The sequence below is a fragment of the Rhamphochromis longiceps genome, linkage group LG8 (assembly GCF_057381845.1).
Source record: "Rhamphochromis longiceps isolate RC_006_pf linkage group LG8, R_longiceps_female_GT1.1, whole genome shotgun sequence".
NCBI classification, from domain to species: domain Eukaryota; kingdom Metazoa; phylum Chordata; class Actinopteri; order Cichliformes; family Cichlidae; genus Rhamphochromis; species Rhamphochromis longiceps.
Window position 1 is genome coordinate 27020210 of NC_140564.1, and position 13539 is coordinate 27033748.

General features: G+C 42.0%; 2 protein-coding genes across 7 annotated transcripts; both read right to left on the bottom strand.

Annotated features, from left to right (window-relative positions):
• Nucleotides 1-10: 10 nt before the first annotated feature.
• On the bottom strand, nucleotides 11-8006 carry mxra7 (matrix-remodelling associated 7). Of its 4 annotated transcripts, none has more exons than XM_085416821.1 (5): nucleotides 7413-8006; nucleotides 6472-6691; nucleotides 6228-6339; nucleotides 5326-5381; nucleotides 11-499 (listed from the first exon to the last, which is right to left on the bottom strand). In XM_085416821.1, the coding sequence occupies exons 1-4, from the start codon at nucleotides 7686-7688 to the stop codon at nucleotides 5348-5350; spliced, it is 642 nt and encodes a 213-aa protein (XP_085272947.1). In that variant the 5' UTR covers nucleotides 7689-8006; the 3' UTR covers nucleotides 11-499; nucleotides 5326-5347. The 4 variants fall into 4 exon arrangements, with proteins under 4 accessions (XP_085272947.1, XP_085272948.1, XP_085272945.1 ...); XM_085416822.1 differs by having other exon boundaries at nucleotides 6228-6336; nucleotides 7413-8000; XM_085416819.1 differs by lacking the exon at nucleotides 5326-5381 and having other exon boundaries at nucleotides 7413-7999.
• A 2452-nt stretch (nucleotides 8007-10458) lies between these two features.
• srsf2a (serine and arginine rich splicing factor 2a) lies at nucleotides 10459-13536 on the bottom strand. Of its 3 annotated transcripts, XR_014913073.1 has the most exons (4): nucleotides 12875-13536; nucleotides 12194-12542; nucleotides 11203-11292; nucleotides 10459-10702 (listed from the first exon to the last, which is right to left on the bottom strand). XR_014913073.1 is itself a non-coding variant. In XM_085416828.1 (3 exons), the coding sequence occupies exons 1-2, from the start codon at nucleotides 13225-13227 to the stop codon at nucleotides 12218-12220; spliced, it is 678 nt and encodes a 225-aa protein (XP_085272954.1). In that variant the 5' UTR covers nucleotides 13228-13536; the 3' UTR covers nucleotides 10874-11292; nucleotides 12194-12217. The 3 variants fall into 3 exon arrangements, 2 of the variants coding, with proteins under 2 accessions (XP_085272954.1, XP_085272953.1); XM_085416828.1 differs by lacking the exon at nucleotides 10459-10702 and having other exon boundaries at nucleotides 10874-11292; XM_085416827.1 differs by lacking the exon at nucleotides 10459-10702 and having other exon boundaries at nucleotides 10874-12542.
• Nucleotides 13537-13539: the final 3 nt, after the last annotated feature.

Consider the following 13539-nt stretch of genomic DNA (forward strand, 5'->3'; position numbering starts at 1 on the left):
CACACAGATATTAGCAACAATGTGTTTTATTAGACAACCAACTTCAGAAACAAACATAACTCAGAGTTTATATCACTTATATCTGCAATATATTTTAAAAGTAAAATAAACAGCATTCCTTTAATTTCTTTTAGGATTCATTCATATATTAACCTGCTCAGTGTGAGAATTGATCCAGTCTAGTTTGGTTTTCCCTTCGTGTGGATGACAGGTGGTCAGAACAACAAAATCCAAGCAGTAAAACACAATAAATCAGAAAATTGGGAGAGCACTGTCCAGCCACGTTGAATACTGCAAAAAAGTTCATTTGGTGTACTGGAGAAGTTTTTTAGTAGTTTTTAAGAATAAACGGTTGTAGTGAGCATCTATGACACGACAGGGCTCTCAGATGGAGTAGAGTCGGAGCTGCTCCTCTATGTCTCCCTCTGACACCTCCCCAAAAGTCTCCTTGTTCTCTTTCAGTAGCTGAAAGATTGCAGTCAGTTGCTCATGCTGCACCCTGGGAAGAAAAGAACAAAAGAAATACTGAGAGGTGAAAAATGCAAACAATCCTGGACATGTTGGATTACTTTCAAAGACTTTATTTACACTATTTAGTTCAATAATATACTCAAATAACAAAAACACACAACACTCAAAACAGGAATGGTTTTACAGGTGGAGGCCACTGACGATTGACTCTATGAGAGCTGGACAGGGCCGTAGAAAGTTATTAACCCATCAGTAGGACCTGTATCTGCTCCGTTGTGGATGCAGGAACAGTATAAGCATTCCCAGAACCCAAAAAATCGGCAAGCCACTGGTGTGACTGTCTTTGACCAAACAATCAGAAACATGCTTCATGAGGGTGGCCTGAGCAATGTGGAGCCCAACTGGCATTTGCCACAGAATACTCGAATTGGCAGGTCCACCACCGCTGCCCTTTGCTTTTCACAAATGAAAGGAGGTTCACACTGTGGGTCTGGAGAAGCTTAAGAAAACAACATGTTGCCTGTAACATCATTCACCATGTGTGACTTGAGGATGGGTCAGTTATGGTCTGGGAAGGCATATCCATGCAGGGAGGCATGGACCTTTGTAGACTAGATAACGTTACCCTGACTACCGTTAGGTATTGGGATGAAGTTCTTGGACACATTGTAGGATCCTACACATATACAGTAGATGTGGGGTTCCAGCTGGTCCACAACAATGCTAGGCCTCATGTTGCAATAGTATTCAAAATTCAATAAGTTTATTGCCATGTGTACCGCAAAACACAAATGGTTATGCAGAGCAATAAAACTCATACATTCATACATTGCAGGTTCCCTTCACACAACTAAAAGAAAGTCATAAATAAGTAATACGGGGCTTTGTAGCACTTGTAACTTATGTAGCTTATGGGTGGGTGTAATCAGAATTTAAAGTACAAGTAGTTGGAACACAATCACAGTGATAATATATACAGAGTATGCAATATTAAGGTGTATATGTAAAGATATGTACAAAAACTCCAAATCTACAGGTTAATATAAATGTAAAAAAATGGCAAATTTACATTTATGGATAATTAAAGTTTGACAGTAGCCTGATGGCCTGTGGATAGAAACTGTTGTTTATTCTGGTTGTCCTTGTTTTCACAGTCCTGTAGCGTCTGCCAGATGGCAGGAGTGTTAACACTGTGTGCTGTGGGTGGGTGCGGTCCTTGACATGTGTGCCCTTTTCCTGAAATGAGTGTTGTAAATGTCCTGTAGTGGTGGGTGTGGTACTCCACAGATGAGTTGTGCTGTTTTAATAACACACTGGAGAGCCTTTCTGTCCTGAGTGGTGCTGTTCCCATACCACACTATGATGGAGTTTGTCAGGATACTCTCCACTGTGCACCTGTAAAAGTTGCTGAGAAGTTTGGAGTTTAATTCAAACTTTCTCAGCTTCCTTAGGAAGAAGAGTTGTTGTTGAGCCTTCTTGGTGATCTGCCGTGTGTTATGGGTCCAGGTGATATCCTCACTGATGAGGGTGCAGAGGAATTTGAAGGTCTTCACCCTCTCCACCCGAGTCTTGTTGATGTGTAGTGCAGCGTGCTGGTCTCTCCTCAGCCTTGGGTCAAAAATAATCTCCTAAGTCTTCTCAGCATTTAAGGAGAGATTATTTTCCAGGCACCAGGACGCCAGCTAGGCCACCTCTTCCCTGTAAGTAGTCTCCTCTTCACCAGTGATCAGCCTGACGATGGTTGTGTCATCAGCAAACTTAATGGAGGAGGTCTTGCTCTTGGAGTGGACGTAGTCATAGGTGAAGAGGGTGTACAGGAGTGGACTAACTGAGGTCTGCCTTTGAGGAAGTCCAGGACCCAGCAACAGAGGGGGGGTAGTGTTAGGCCAAGAGTAGACAGCTTCCCCACCAGTCTGTTTGGGATGACGGTGTTGAATGCTGAACTGTAGTCTATAAACTGCATTCGAACACCGGTATCCTTATTTTCGAGGTGTGACAGGGCTGTGTGGATGGCAACATTAACAGCAGGGGTCCCCAACTCCAGGCCTCGAGGGCCGGTGTCCTGCAGGTTTTAGATCTCACCCTGGGTCTCTTGCCTCTGGAGAACGGCAAGACATGTTGAGGAGGTAATTTAGCAATTTGAATCAGCTGTGTTGGATCACGGACACATCTAAAAACTGCAGCACACCGGCCCTTGAGGCCTGGAATTGAGGACCCCTGATTAACAGATTACAATTGAAGTGAGTGTGATGGGGCAATAGTCATTCAAACAGGTTATGGTTTTTTTTCTTGGGGAGGGGCACTATGGTGGTGGACTTGAAGCATGTGGGCAAATTGATAATGTCTGTAAACACCACAGCTCTGAAGAGCAGACCCTCAAAGCACAGCCGGGGACATTGTCAGAGCTGGCTGCTTTTCAGGGGTTAGTCCTCCTCAGAACCTTGTATAAAACTCAGTCGATGTCAGTGAGTGAAGAGCTCTGTGCTGCCTCCACTGGTAGAATCCCTCTGTGATAGTTGATGTTGAGGGTGTCGAAGCGAGCGTAGAACTCAGAGCGCGTTGCAAACAGATCTGCCACAAGGGGCGCCATGTAGTATGGAAGGAATTCATGGAAATGAAGTAATTAGCCCCTTTTCCATTACTACCTACTCGGTTCAACTAGCCATGATTTTCAGGAATTTTCATTACATCACAGCACATGGCACTAGGTAATAATAATAATAATAATAATAATAATAATAATAATGGATTGGATTTATATAGCGCTTTTCAAGGCACCCAACGCGCTTTACAATGCCACTATTCATTCACTCTCGCATTCACACACTGGTAGAGGCAAGCTACGGTTGTAGCCACAGCTGCCCTGGGGCAGACTGACAGAAGCGAGGCTGCCATATCGCGCCATCGGCCCCTCTGGCCAACACCAGTACTAAAATAGTACCTGCTCAGCAGGGGTTGCAAGCGATCTGATCAAGTAGTAAAATGTGAAGTCATCAGACTGCATGCCGCTGATTGACTGGTCAGTGGTGTCACTTGATGAGTCATGAGAGCGAAAATCAGAATTGGCATTTTTGAAACCCGGGAATGAGGCACCATATTTTTCGGACTATAAGGCGCACTTAAAATCCTTTTTATTTTCTCAAAAATTGACAGTACGCCTTATAATCCAGTGCAGCAGATATATCATTGCCTCAACGTCCACCTTTGTTATAGCGACCACCATGCACATTATGTGGTACTCAATTGTAATGGAAAACCAACTGATCCGAGTCGAGGCAAGTTGTGGTGAGCTGATCTGAAAACATGTTTTAAAAAGTGCTTTTTCTTTCTTTTCTTCTTTTCAGGTGTTGCATTTCTTTGAGTGTGAGTAGTGAGCAAGTGTTTGCAGACAAGTCGGCATCTTTCATGCAAACTATGAGTGCCCAAAGCAATCTGCTTGCTGAACCATAAACATTTTCTATGACCAATTTCATAAACCAAGAGCAAGCAACCTCTAGTCACCACTTCAGAATCAGTCAGGGCACTTTTCCTATAGTGACCATTTGTTACCAGACGGTTGTTGATCGGTCTGTGGGACTGGGTCCTTAAATATTTACCAGATGGAAGGACTAAAAAGTCATTAAAGCCAAATTATCAATAGTTTGCAGGGTTGTTTAATCTTATTTATGATTCTGCAGAAAGTTTGTAGCAATTCTAATATAGTGAAGAGCGCAAAAGCTTTGTAGGGTGTTCTCAACTGCAGTTTTTAAGTCAGTTTAATTTTTTGATTAGTTTTAGCAATCTGACTAGAGTGAAGAATAAAACAACTGTAACAAGAGCCTCTGGAAATAGGGGTCTCTGTTCAGCTCCAAACAATCTCCAGAGCAGTTTGTTTATGGTGAGAACATGATCTGACCTCAATCCAATCCAGCTACCATATAATTTGCAAATCTGAGATTTTTACCTTCCCCCAGTCATCCCATATGCTTTGCATTCTGGGATGCAGCAGTGGTACCATGTGCAGAATACACAAACAGTCAGTGCAGGCTAGCAATAGTTGTCAAATGAATGTAAATTCTCAGTTTTCACTAGGCCAGAACATGGAACCTTCTTCCTGTTTCCTTTTGTTGTTGCTCCCAACCTAGACATATGTAGGCAGACTGAACATCCTCCCATGGTTTGCAGTCATGAATTTTGGCTCTGCAGAAATTTGCTTAGAGATAAAAGAAACCACAACAAAAACCTACAAGGCTACAAACTCATCAACTGACTTGGACCAGCATATGTGAGCTATAGGCATCAACATTTTTACTGCAAATGTTATACTACTACTGCAACTAAGAGAAAGGAGGGAACAGCAGAAATAATTGTGAACTTCTAACAGGTAAAAGTTATAAACACAAAGACATTGAATGTCATATCTCATAGAAAATTGTTTCAATAAAAACGACATTACCAGCATCAATGTGACTTTGTATCAGTTCAGACTGTCTAATATTTAATCACTTATAATTGATTCCTGAATATTTTATGAGATGACTGGGGTTGCTTGTCTCCACAGGTCCTTGTGTTACATTACACTGACTCCACCGTGTGGCAGAGGAGAGGAAATTCCTGGAAGGATCAAACACTGGAGATACAATCAACACCTGTTGTGACACCTGAGGATCACACGTCTAATGTGGAATAAAGGGGCAGCAGGAGGAGTGAGAGTGTGATCGGGTAAGCAACGCTCCACAGTTACATCAGTCGCTTAATGGCCAATGAAGCTTAAAGTCAGAAAACACTGCTGAGGTCAAGTTTGAAGTAGTTTTCATGCAATGGCCAGAAAGTGACTCTTCTGGGACAAGCAGGTGACAATGTGTCATACTTTACCCAGTTTGCTCCTTTTTCAGGATTACAGACAGTTAAAGTTTGTGGTGAAGTATATCCTGCAATGATAAGAGCAGGGCATGCAGAAAAAAGACTATTATTTTTCACCCAGCAGTGCTAAAAAAACAAAAACAAAAAAAAACTTTAAATGTTTTTTGTTTTTTTTTTAAGTTGAGTGCCATTCATCCATCAGCTAATGCCTGGCAAAGACTCAATCTCGCCTTACTCAGTTTAGCCTAAAGCTGTGCAGTGATACAGGAGCTAAAGATGGAAGGCTCAGAGTGTCAGTCTAAAGAAACACAACCACACGTGAGGCAGCGTAGATAAGGTTAGAGGGAGGAGGGTGCTGAAAAAGCAAAATAGATGAAAAACACACATTTAGTTAAGATTGTTTTTAGAGTTACAAATGTTAAACTAAGGAGTGATGACATCCAGTTCTGAGATTTTAATTTGCAATGTTATAAATAGATGTTTTTTATAAGTTTATTTGCCATAAGAAAACATTTTATGATGCTTTAAGAATAAAGTGCAAGCCACTAAACGTGAACCTTTAAACGCTCTAACAGCCTGATTTCTGTTTAAAAGACATAGATTCCACATACAGGCAAAACACAAAAAATGGATGTGGCTTTGGATTGTGTTTCCGAACAACACCTTCAAGCATGCTGGGGTGGTCAGCTTCAAACCAGTGCTAGCTATGCCATGTTAAAGACTGCAGTTAAATCAATCAAAAGTTCTGCACGGAACCTTTAATAAAAAAGATTTCTGGTCACCAGGTTGTGTACAGGTAAGTATCATGATGGACAGTTTTGGAGAATAATAATTGCTTGTTGCTGATTAATAAATTGCCTTTTTCTATAGGCTGAGCCTTGAAACTGGTTTTCATATTTGTAGTTTTCACTGACCTCTGCTCCTCCTCCAGCTCCTCTTTGGTCATCATCTTTTCCAAGTGGTGGGATCGTGCCTTTCCTGGGACGTACTTCAAGGAATTATTTGCATTTGATTCCACCTTTTCTGCTGAAACAGATCAAATTTTGATTAAAAACAAACAAACAAACAAACAAACAAACAAACAAACAAACAAACAAACAAACAAACAAACAAACAAACAAAATATTTTGCTCTTTCCAAGTGAGTAAAAGTGCATACCATTCATCCCAGCTCTCTCTGATGCTCCTTCAGTTTGGGGGTAAGAAAAAGCACACTTTAGGAGCTCTGTATCAGAAAGCCCAATGAGCGACCTTCGGCCTGTCCCTGATGAAGCATTGGATGATGACTCTGCCTCTAAGATTGTATTCCTAGATCCAGGCCTGGACCAATCAGCCAGGGTTTCCAGTTCTTCAGATTGAGGGTGGGAGTGTGCTTCCTCCTGTTAGATAATTAAGGGATAAATGAGGAGAATCATACCATACTTTTCAATGTTTTCCTCACAGACAGTGATGTCACTGATGAATTTACACACTCAGTAAGCATATCCTGGATTTCCCACACAGACCCAAAATGAGGGGCCTAGTGGTAGTTGTTTTTTTTTATTAAGTTAAAAAACAACTACCACTAGGTACAGTTTATACTTCTCATTTTCTTGACTGATCAAATCATCTCTTATTTTTGAATTATTGCCAAAAACTATCAGGAATGATACACCTACTATGATAAGAGAAACCTTTATTATTCACATTTGAGATTCAACTTTGGCTCCAAGTAAGCATTTTATCAAAATTTATACTGAATACTGTCCAATCAGCTGACATACGCAGCTGTCTACAAAGAAGGTGAAACATCTTTGTGAGGAAAAGCTACAACCTTAAAATTCTGATTTCACGTTAATGCATCAGTACTGATATTGTATTCACATGTAACGTTGTAAACACTAATACATCAGAATTAGTGCATTTTTTACACAACCTTTAAGTTTACGGTCATTTTAAATTGAGAATCATAGAAATAAGGATCTAAATGTTTTTCTGAGCTTCTATACTTGGGTTTGAGTCTCTCAGTGGGAGGGATAGTTGTGAAACAGATTGTGGGAGATCTACGCAGACCTCTGTGTTTACACTAAATGACAGGCGGATTACAGACAGGCTACTTACAGAAAGCACAGATTTCACTACATCCCAGTGATCGTGTGAGCTCCCGCTGATTTCGCACCAGTCGTCCGCCTCCTTCTTCTTTTTCTTATCGGGTAGATGGCCATTCTGTTTCGGCCCGGATTGATCTAATCCTCCGGTCACACCATCTCTGTGTCCGAAATAACTCCGCGCATTTGCAAAGTCTGCTGCAGGCGAAGAGCCGTTAAAAAGCGACGTTGCGACCACAATGGCGAGAAGCGTAGAAATAATAGCAAATAATACAAAGGTTATATCCATTGTAGGCGTGCCTTGCCCCCGTGTTGTGACTCTTAAATGCTGCTGTTCCGCTTTCCGTTCACTTTAACCCACCGTATGCGCTCAATCGGCCATCCCGCTGCTTGCAGTAATCCCCACCAAACATCAACGTTAACGAGCAGCGTTTACGAGATGGTATGGTACAATCTCCTCTCCGAGCTGGACGTCACATCCTCTGGTTCCGCCCCTCACTCCATGTGAGCCGAATATCCCTGCGGTTATATCCCCAGGCTGTCGTGCTTGTCAGGTGGGCATGCACGGCCCTCTGCAACGTGCTGTGTCTCGGCTCGCCGCCCGTCTGTGCCGTTAATCGCATCAGCGGCGGTCCTAGCGCACAAAGCGAGAAACTAAAATGGTTTGTGACAGAGCCCGTGTGCCTAAGGTGCAGGCTGATGAAGTCAAGCCGGGTTTACCGACAGTTTATACATAAGGTGTTGTTACCTTAGTGTGCACCTTCCAAGTAGTCTGCATCACGGATTAAAGTGGAAGGTGAACCAAGAGCGAACTACATGAGATGAGATGGATGGATAGACTGTAGAGGTGGCCACAGTACGGATATTCTGTACTTAAGTAGAAGTAGAAGTACTAGTGTTAAAAAAAAAATACTCCGGTAAAACTACTGAATCAGCTTCTTTTCTCAAGTAAAAGTAAAAAAAAAATTTGTACCAGTTATTTTGACGCAAAGCTAACTGAACTGTCCTAAATTCATGTAATAACACAATAAATAGGAGTACAAACTTTATTTTAGTCTAAATTTTAATACTAATAAATGTCCTCAATTTATTAGGGTCAGCGAGGGAAAGCAAATGTGTTTGGGACAACGAAGCATTCAGACCATGATTCTACATGCTAAAGCTACTGGACAGGAGTTTTTTTAAAGGGCAAAAAACCCCAAACAAAAACAAATTACACATAACCAACACTTTTTATGTCAATAACCCTGTGTTATCAGAACAAAGTAGTCTTTTCTTTGTTAATGTTTCGTGAAGTGTGTTTGAATCTGCACTATAGACCCCAAAAAGGGTCTAAACCCACCAATAAAATGAGATCATAAACTCATTAAGAGAGTGTTTCTAAGGTTATAGACAAAGCGAGCCAAATACATTCTGTATAAATAATTCTATACAACCCTTTGATACTGGTCAAGATGCCCCCCCCCCCCCCTACTGGCCATTAGTAGGAATGCAAATTTAAGCCATTACAGCACTTTTACTTTTCCGACCTTGAAGGAAAACCCATCCATCATCAATCCCTCCGACAACAAACAACTACAGTGTGCACCTGCAACTTTTAAGTTTGAATTTTTTAATAAATAAATGAATAATATACAGACTAAAGATCAACTTACAAACATAGATGTTGCTAATGTAAATGATGGTAAATAGTTTTACAACTACCCTGAGCACCAGTGTAGTCTCCTGTTTGATAAACTTTTCTGCTAGAAATGACAAATTGTCCACCAAAACTGTAGTTGCAAAATAAAATGTTGACATTAACTTTAGCAGAGTTCACCCACTTTAACTTTTCCATGCCCATCTTGGCTTACATGAAGCATTATAATTGTTATGGTTTTACAATTATAAGCACCCCATCAACAACTGCTGGGATTAATTATGGAGCCTATGTTTTACACCCAAATCCATTTCAGAGTGCATAATTAAACATTAAATATCTGTTTATATTAATTTTATTTTCTGTTTTGATATAAATTCAAAATTATGTACATCAAAGGAAGTTTAAATCATTTATTTGCTACAAGACCACCAACTCCTGCTCCTCTTGGGAGTGTTTATATTGGCTCAGTTATTTATCAGCTGCTTATAGGCAAGTCCACAGATCAAGTTTTTGGGCCCAATAGTTTATCTGTAACATGGAGCCAGCTTTGAAGGTTATCAACTGCTGTATTTATCCTCTGCGGTAGTGTCAGTATGCCACCCCAGCCTTCCCATTTGTGTGAACAATTCATTTTAGCATATTTCCACAGGCTTAGCAATGCTTTCAAGATAAAGTGTCGCATTTCTATTGTAGATAGATATTAGCTAACAATTAAAACATACTACACAGTGATGATGGTCATACACACACACAAAAAAAAAAAAAAAAAAAAAAAAAAAAAAAAACACCCATCAGATTGTTATCAAGTATCTTAAATCAAAACCGTCTGTTGATATAAACACTTTGAGTTGTCAGATATCGATGGATCAGTGTCTTTGACTTGTGACAGATTATATGATGGATACAACACCTCCACCTAGCTGAGGCTGGGGGTGTCGCACGTCCTGAGGAACTTTTGCATGCGAGGCAGACGTGTTAACCACTGAAAATCTTTACTGATAATGACTGCTGTTCCCAATAAATGGCACAGTCAGTGGAAGCACAAAAAAAAAAAAAAAAAAAAAAAAAAAAAAAAAAAAAAAAACCCAGAAAGAAAAAAGTCGAACACTGTAGCTTTTAACTGGAGTTCTATATTGCTCAGCAGCAATATAGACTCTAAACAAGCACAAAGTGTGAGAAATGAATTTATTTTAAACAAAAATGTTTATTAGCATTCACCGTAAGCACTTACAAGACATTTGAGAGGTTCACAGAGGAATGCAATACACATCATGAAGCAGGCAGAACTGCCCTTGAAACCCTTCAACTAAGAGTCCCACTGGAACCACTTTCAAAGACCAAGACCAGTTATCAACAGTTGATAAACCATAGAGAGGAGCAAGGGGGGGGGGGGGGGGGGGGGGGGGGAAGGAGGAGGGAGAATAAAAAGAAAAGAAAGAAGAGGATCTGTACAGCACATGGAGGGAAGGTGAAGTCACAAGACAGGAGAGGATGGATGATCTGCCACACCTGTGAGCTTACAAACCGGCAAACAGCAGCGGAGGGTCGAGCCCCGGAACACACCGGGCACTCAGCACCGCAACACGCCACACCATGTCACCACCGCACTGCACCGCATCTTAACAGCTAACCAGCATTATTCAACTGCTACACAACTGCGCCTAGTGCACAAAAGATACACAAGAAAGAGGGTTAGAGTCATAGGAAAGCAACTTTAACCAGACAGAAAAAAAAATTGACAGAAAAGAAAAATGCATGCTGCTGGATTAGCAAGTCACAAATTAAGTGGGTTGCTTGTCACTGAACAACAAGCCATTTTCCAAGTAAGAGTGGTAAAACATAGCTGTAAATACACTGAATAACACCCCCCCCTCTTTTTTTTTTTTTTTTAAGCAACTTCAAACTTTCCATAGCTAACTGGGAAGGGTGTGTAAACAAGGGTTTTCACTGGAGGAAAATCTTTAGTTCAGAGTAATTAAGTGTAAAAATCAAAGTGAAAAAAGAAAATTTAAATGAAGGAAGAAAAAAAAAACCCTCACAAATACCTTTGAATAAGCTCAGCTTTACAAACAATGATAAATCATGCCAAATTTACAGAATTTGTTTAGGTAGATCAAGTCAAATTAGACATTTAAAACATGTTAGACCAAGTTCCAATAACCTTTGAGTCTGCATTCAGTGGCAATATTTGAGTCCACTTCAATCTGAGACTCTTCCTGATGTCCTCAGCATAGCATCAATCATTTGAGATCTGGAAGGAAAGACAGAACAGAGTTAGCAAGAGCCAAACCCAGAAGTTACATCAACTCCTGCAGCTGACCTGGATTATAACATGTAATTCTGTACTGATCTTTCTCCTGACACATCAAACTGGCTCTATGGACATTAATTTCTCTTAATAAGCCTAACATTTCTATTTATTGTCACAATAGTTAAAAAACAAAAACACGCTTCCTCTCCCCAAAACTAGCTCTAACAAGTCTCTTACACTCGGGCATATTTGAAAAACAAACCTCGGGGTCCGTTCCCTTTGTGAGAGGCGGAGGACACCACAGTGCATCTGCCTGTGGTCCCTGTGAACGTACCTCACCACACCACCTCATACACCAACTGACAGCCCGAACCACCGCCATGACGACCTGCTCCATAGCAACCACCGTTGCCTTGTTGACCTGCTCCTTAGTACCTGCCATCGCTCTCAGCAACAGGCAGGTCACATGGGCGGGTCACACACTAACTGCTCTCACACTGCAACACCCCCATCTCCTCCTCCCTTTGCAAACAGGACTCCGCAGCTTGGAGGAAAGAATTCCACATTTAGGTGAACGTTTTGAGTGAAGCACCCCCCCACACGTCCCAACCACCCACTCCCTCCCATACATACTCAACAAATATCCCAATCTCCCATTGCCTGTGCATGCTTTAGATTGGCTGGACATGCAAGCAAAGTAAAGCACACACAGAACTAGGACTGTTGGCTACAACAGTCCAACTCTTATTTAAATAACACAAATATCAGGGATTCTGCAGACCTTTGTATGTAAATGGCCATAATGTCAAAGACTGCAGAACACAAACCCAACTGGTGCTGATTACCACCCTAGTTAGTATAATTGAAACTAATAATATAAGCCACCCTTTCCCCTTTATACCGTCATGTTGCATCTGCATTTGGGTTAAGACTCTGCTCCGGTGTCCTCTGGGGATTTAGGTCTACTCTTGGATTTGGACCTGGACCTGGACTTCGACTTTGACCTGGACCCTCTGTTGGAAGCTGGGGTTCGACTCCTTGACTTGGACCTGGAGCGGGACCGAGATCTGGAGGGCGACTTTGACTTGCTTCGCCGAGGGGTTCTGGATTTGGACTTAGACTTGGACCTTGACCTGGAGTAGGAACGGGACCTGGAGCGGCTGTAGTGGTGGCGGCTCCTAGATCTAGAGCGGCTTCTGCTCCTGGACCGGCTGTGGCTACGTCTTCGACGGCGAGGACTGGCTGAACGGCTACAGACAAAGAGAGAGAGAAACAATATAACAACTTAGCCAGTAAAGGTCCTACAGCTTTTTTTAAATAGGAAAAAGTGAAAGTAATTTTTTTCTGTTTTCATTCACGACTAAACAATATATTTAAGTTACCAACAACTATTTATACCAAATAATGCATTTGTAAACTACCTTGCGCTCTAGCCACCTTGTCAGTGAGGATTACCAGGCAATCTTTGGCTGGTAAACATAAATAGTGGAAGAATGCTAACTACTTTCGTTTAGGTCACCATGTGCTTTGCAAACAGCTTAGTGTAAACAGTCCCTTGCGCTAAACTAACGACCTAAATTACCTTCTGCTTCTGCGTCCGTATCCGTATCTCCGTGGCGGAGGGCCTCTCCGGCTGTACATGGAGTCTGGCGGCCTTCCGTATCGAGCCATCTGAACCCGAAGCTCCCGCCCGTCGAGCAGCGCGCCGTCCATGGCGTCCATTGCGTCTTCGGCGTCGCGCTTGTCGAGGAACCGCACGAAAGCGAAGCCTCGGCTCTCCTTGGTGTACCTGTCCCGCGGGATATACACATCTCCCACACGGCCGTATTTCTCAAAAACTCGGCGCAGAGTCTCCGGCGAAGTTCGGTAAGTCAGGTTGTCCACCTTTAAGGAGGTCATCCCCTCAACGTCTGGCGGCGGCCTTCCGTAGCTCATTTTCTTCTCCAGACAACTAAGCAGGCCAATTAGGACAAAAACCTTTAGACCCTAGCGTGCTATTAATCCGCTACAATGCTAGTTAAAGCTGTAGCTGATGAACTGAATTTGAAATCTCGCTGTTTTTCTGATAGTATCACTCTGCTCGTTTCTTTCACCGCGCTGTTTTTCACGTGAAATGGCGGCAAGGACCCTTCCTTTTCCCCTTTCTTTGCGCCCGTGTTGGCTTCCTCTGATTGGCTGTCCCAAGAGTCACTTTAACGCTACACTGCCCCCTGTGGACAGGAGGTTACTTGTAACGGCGACTGCAGA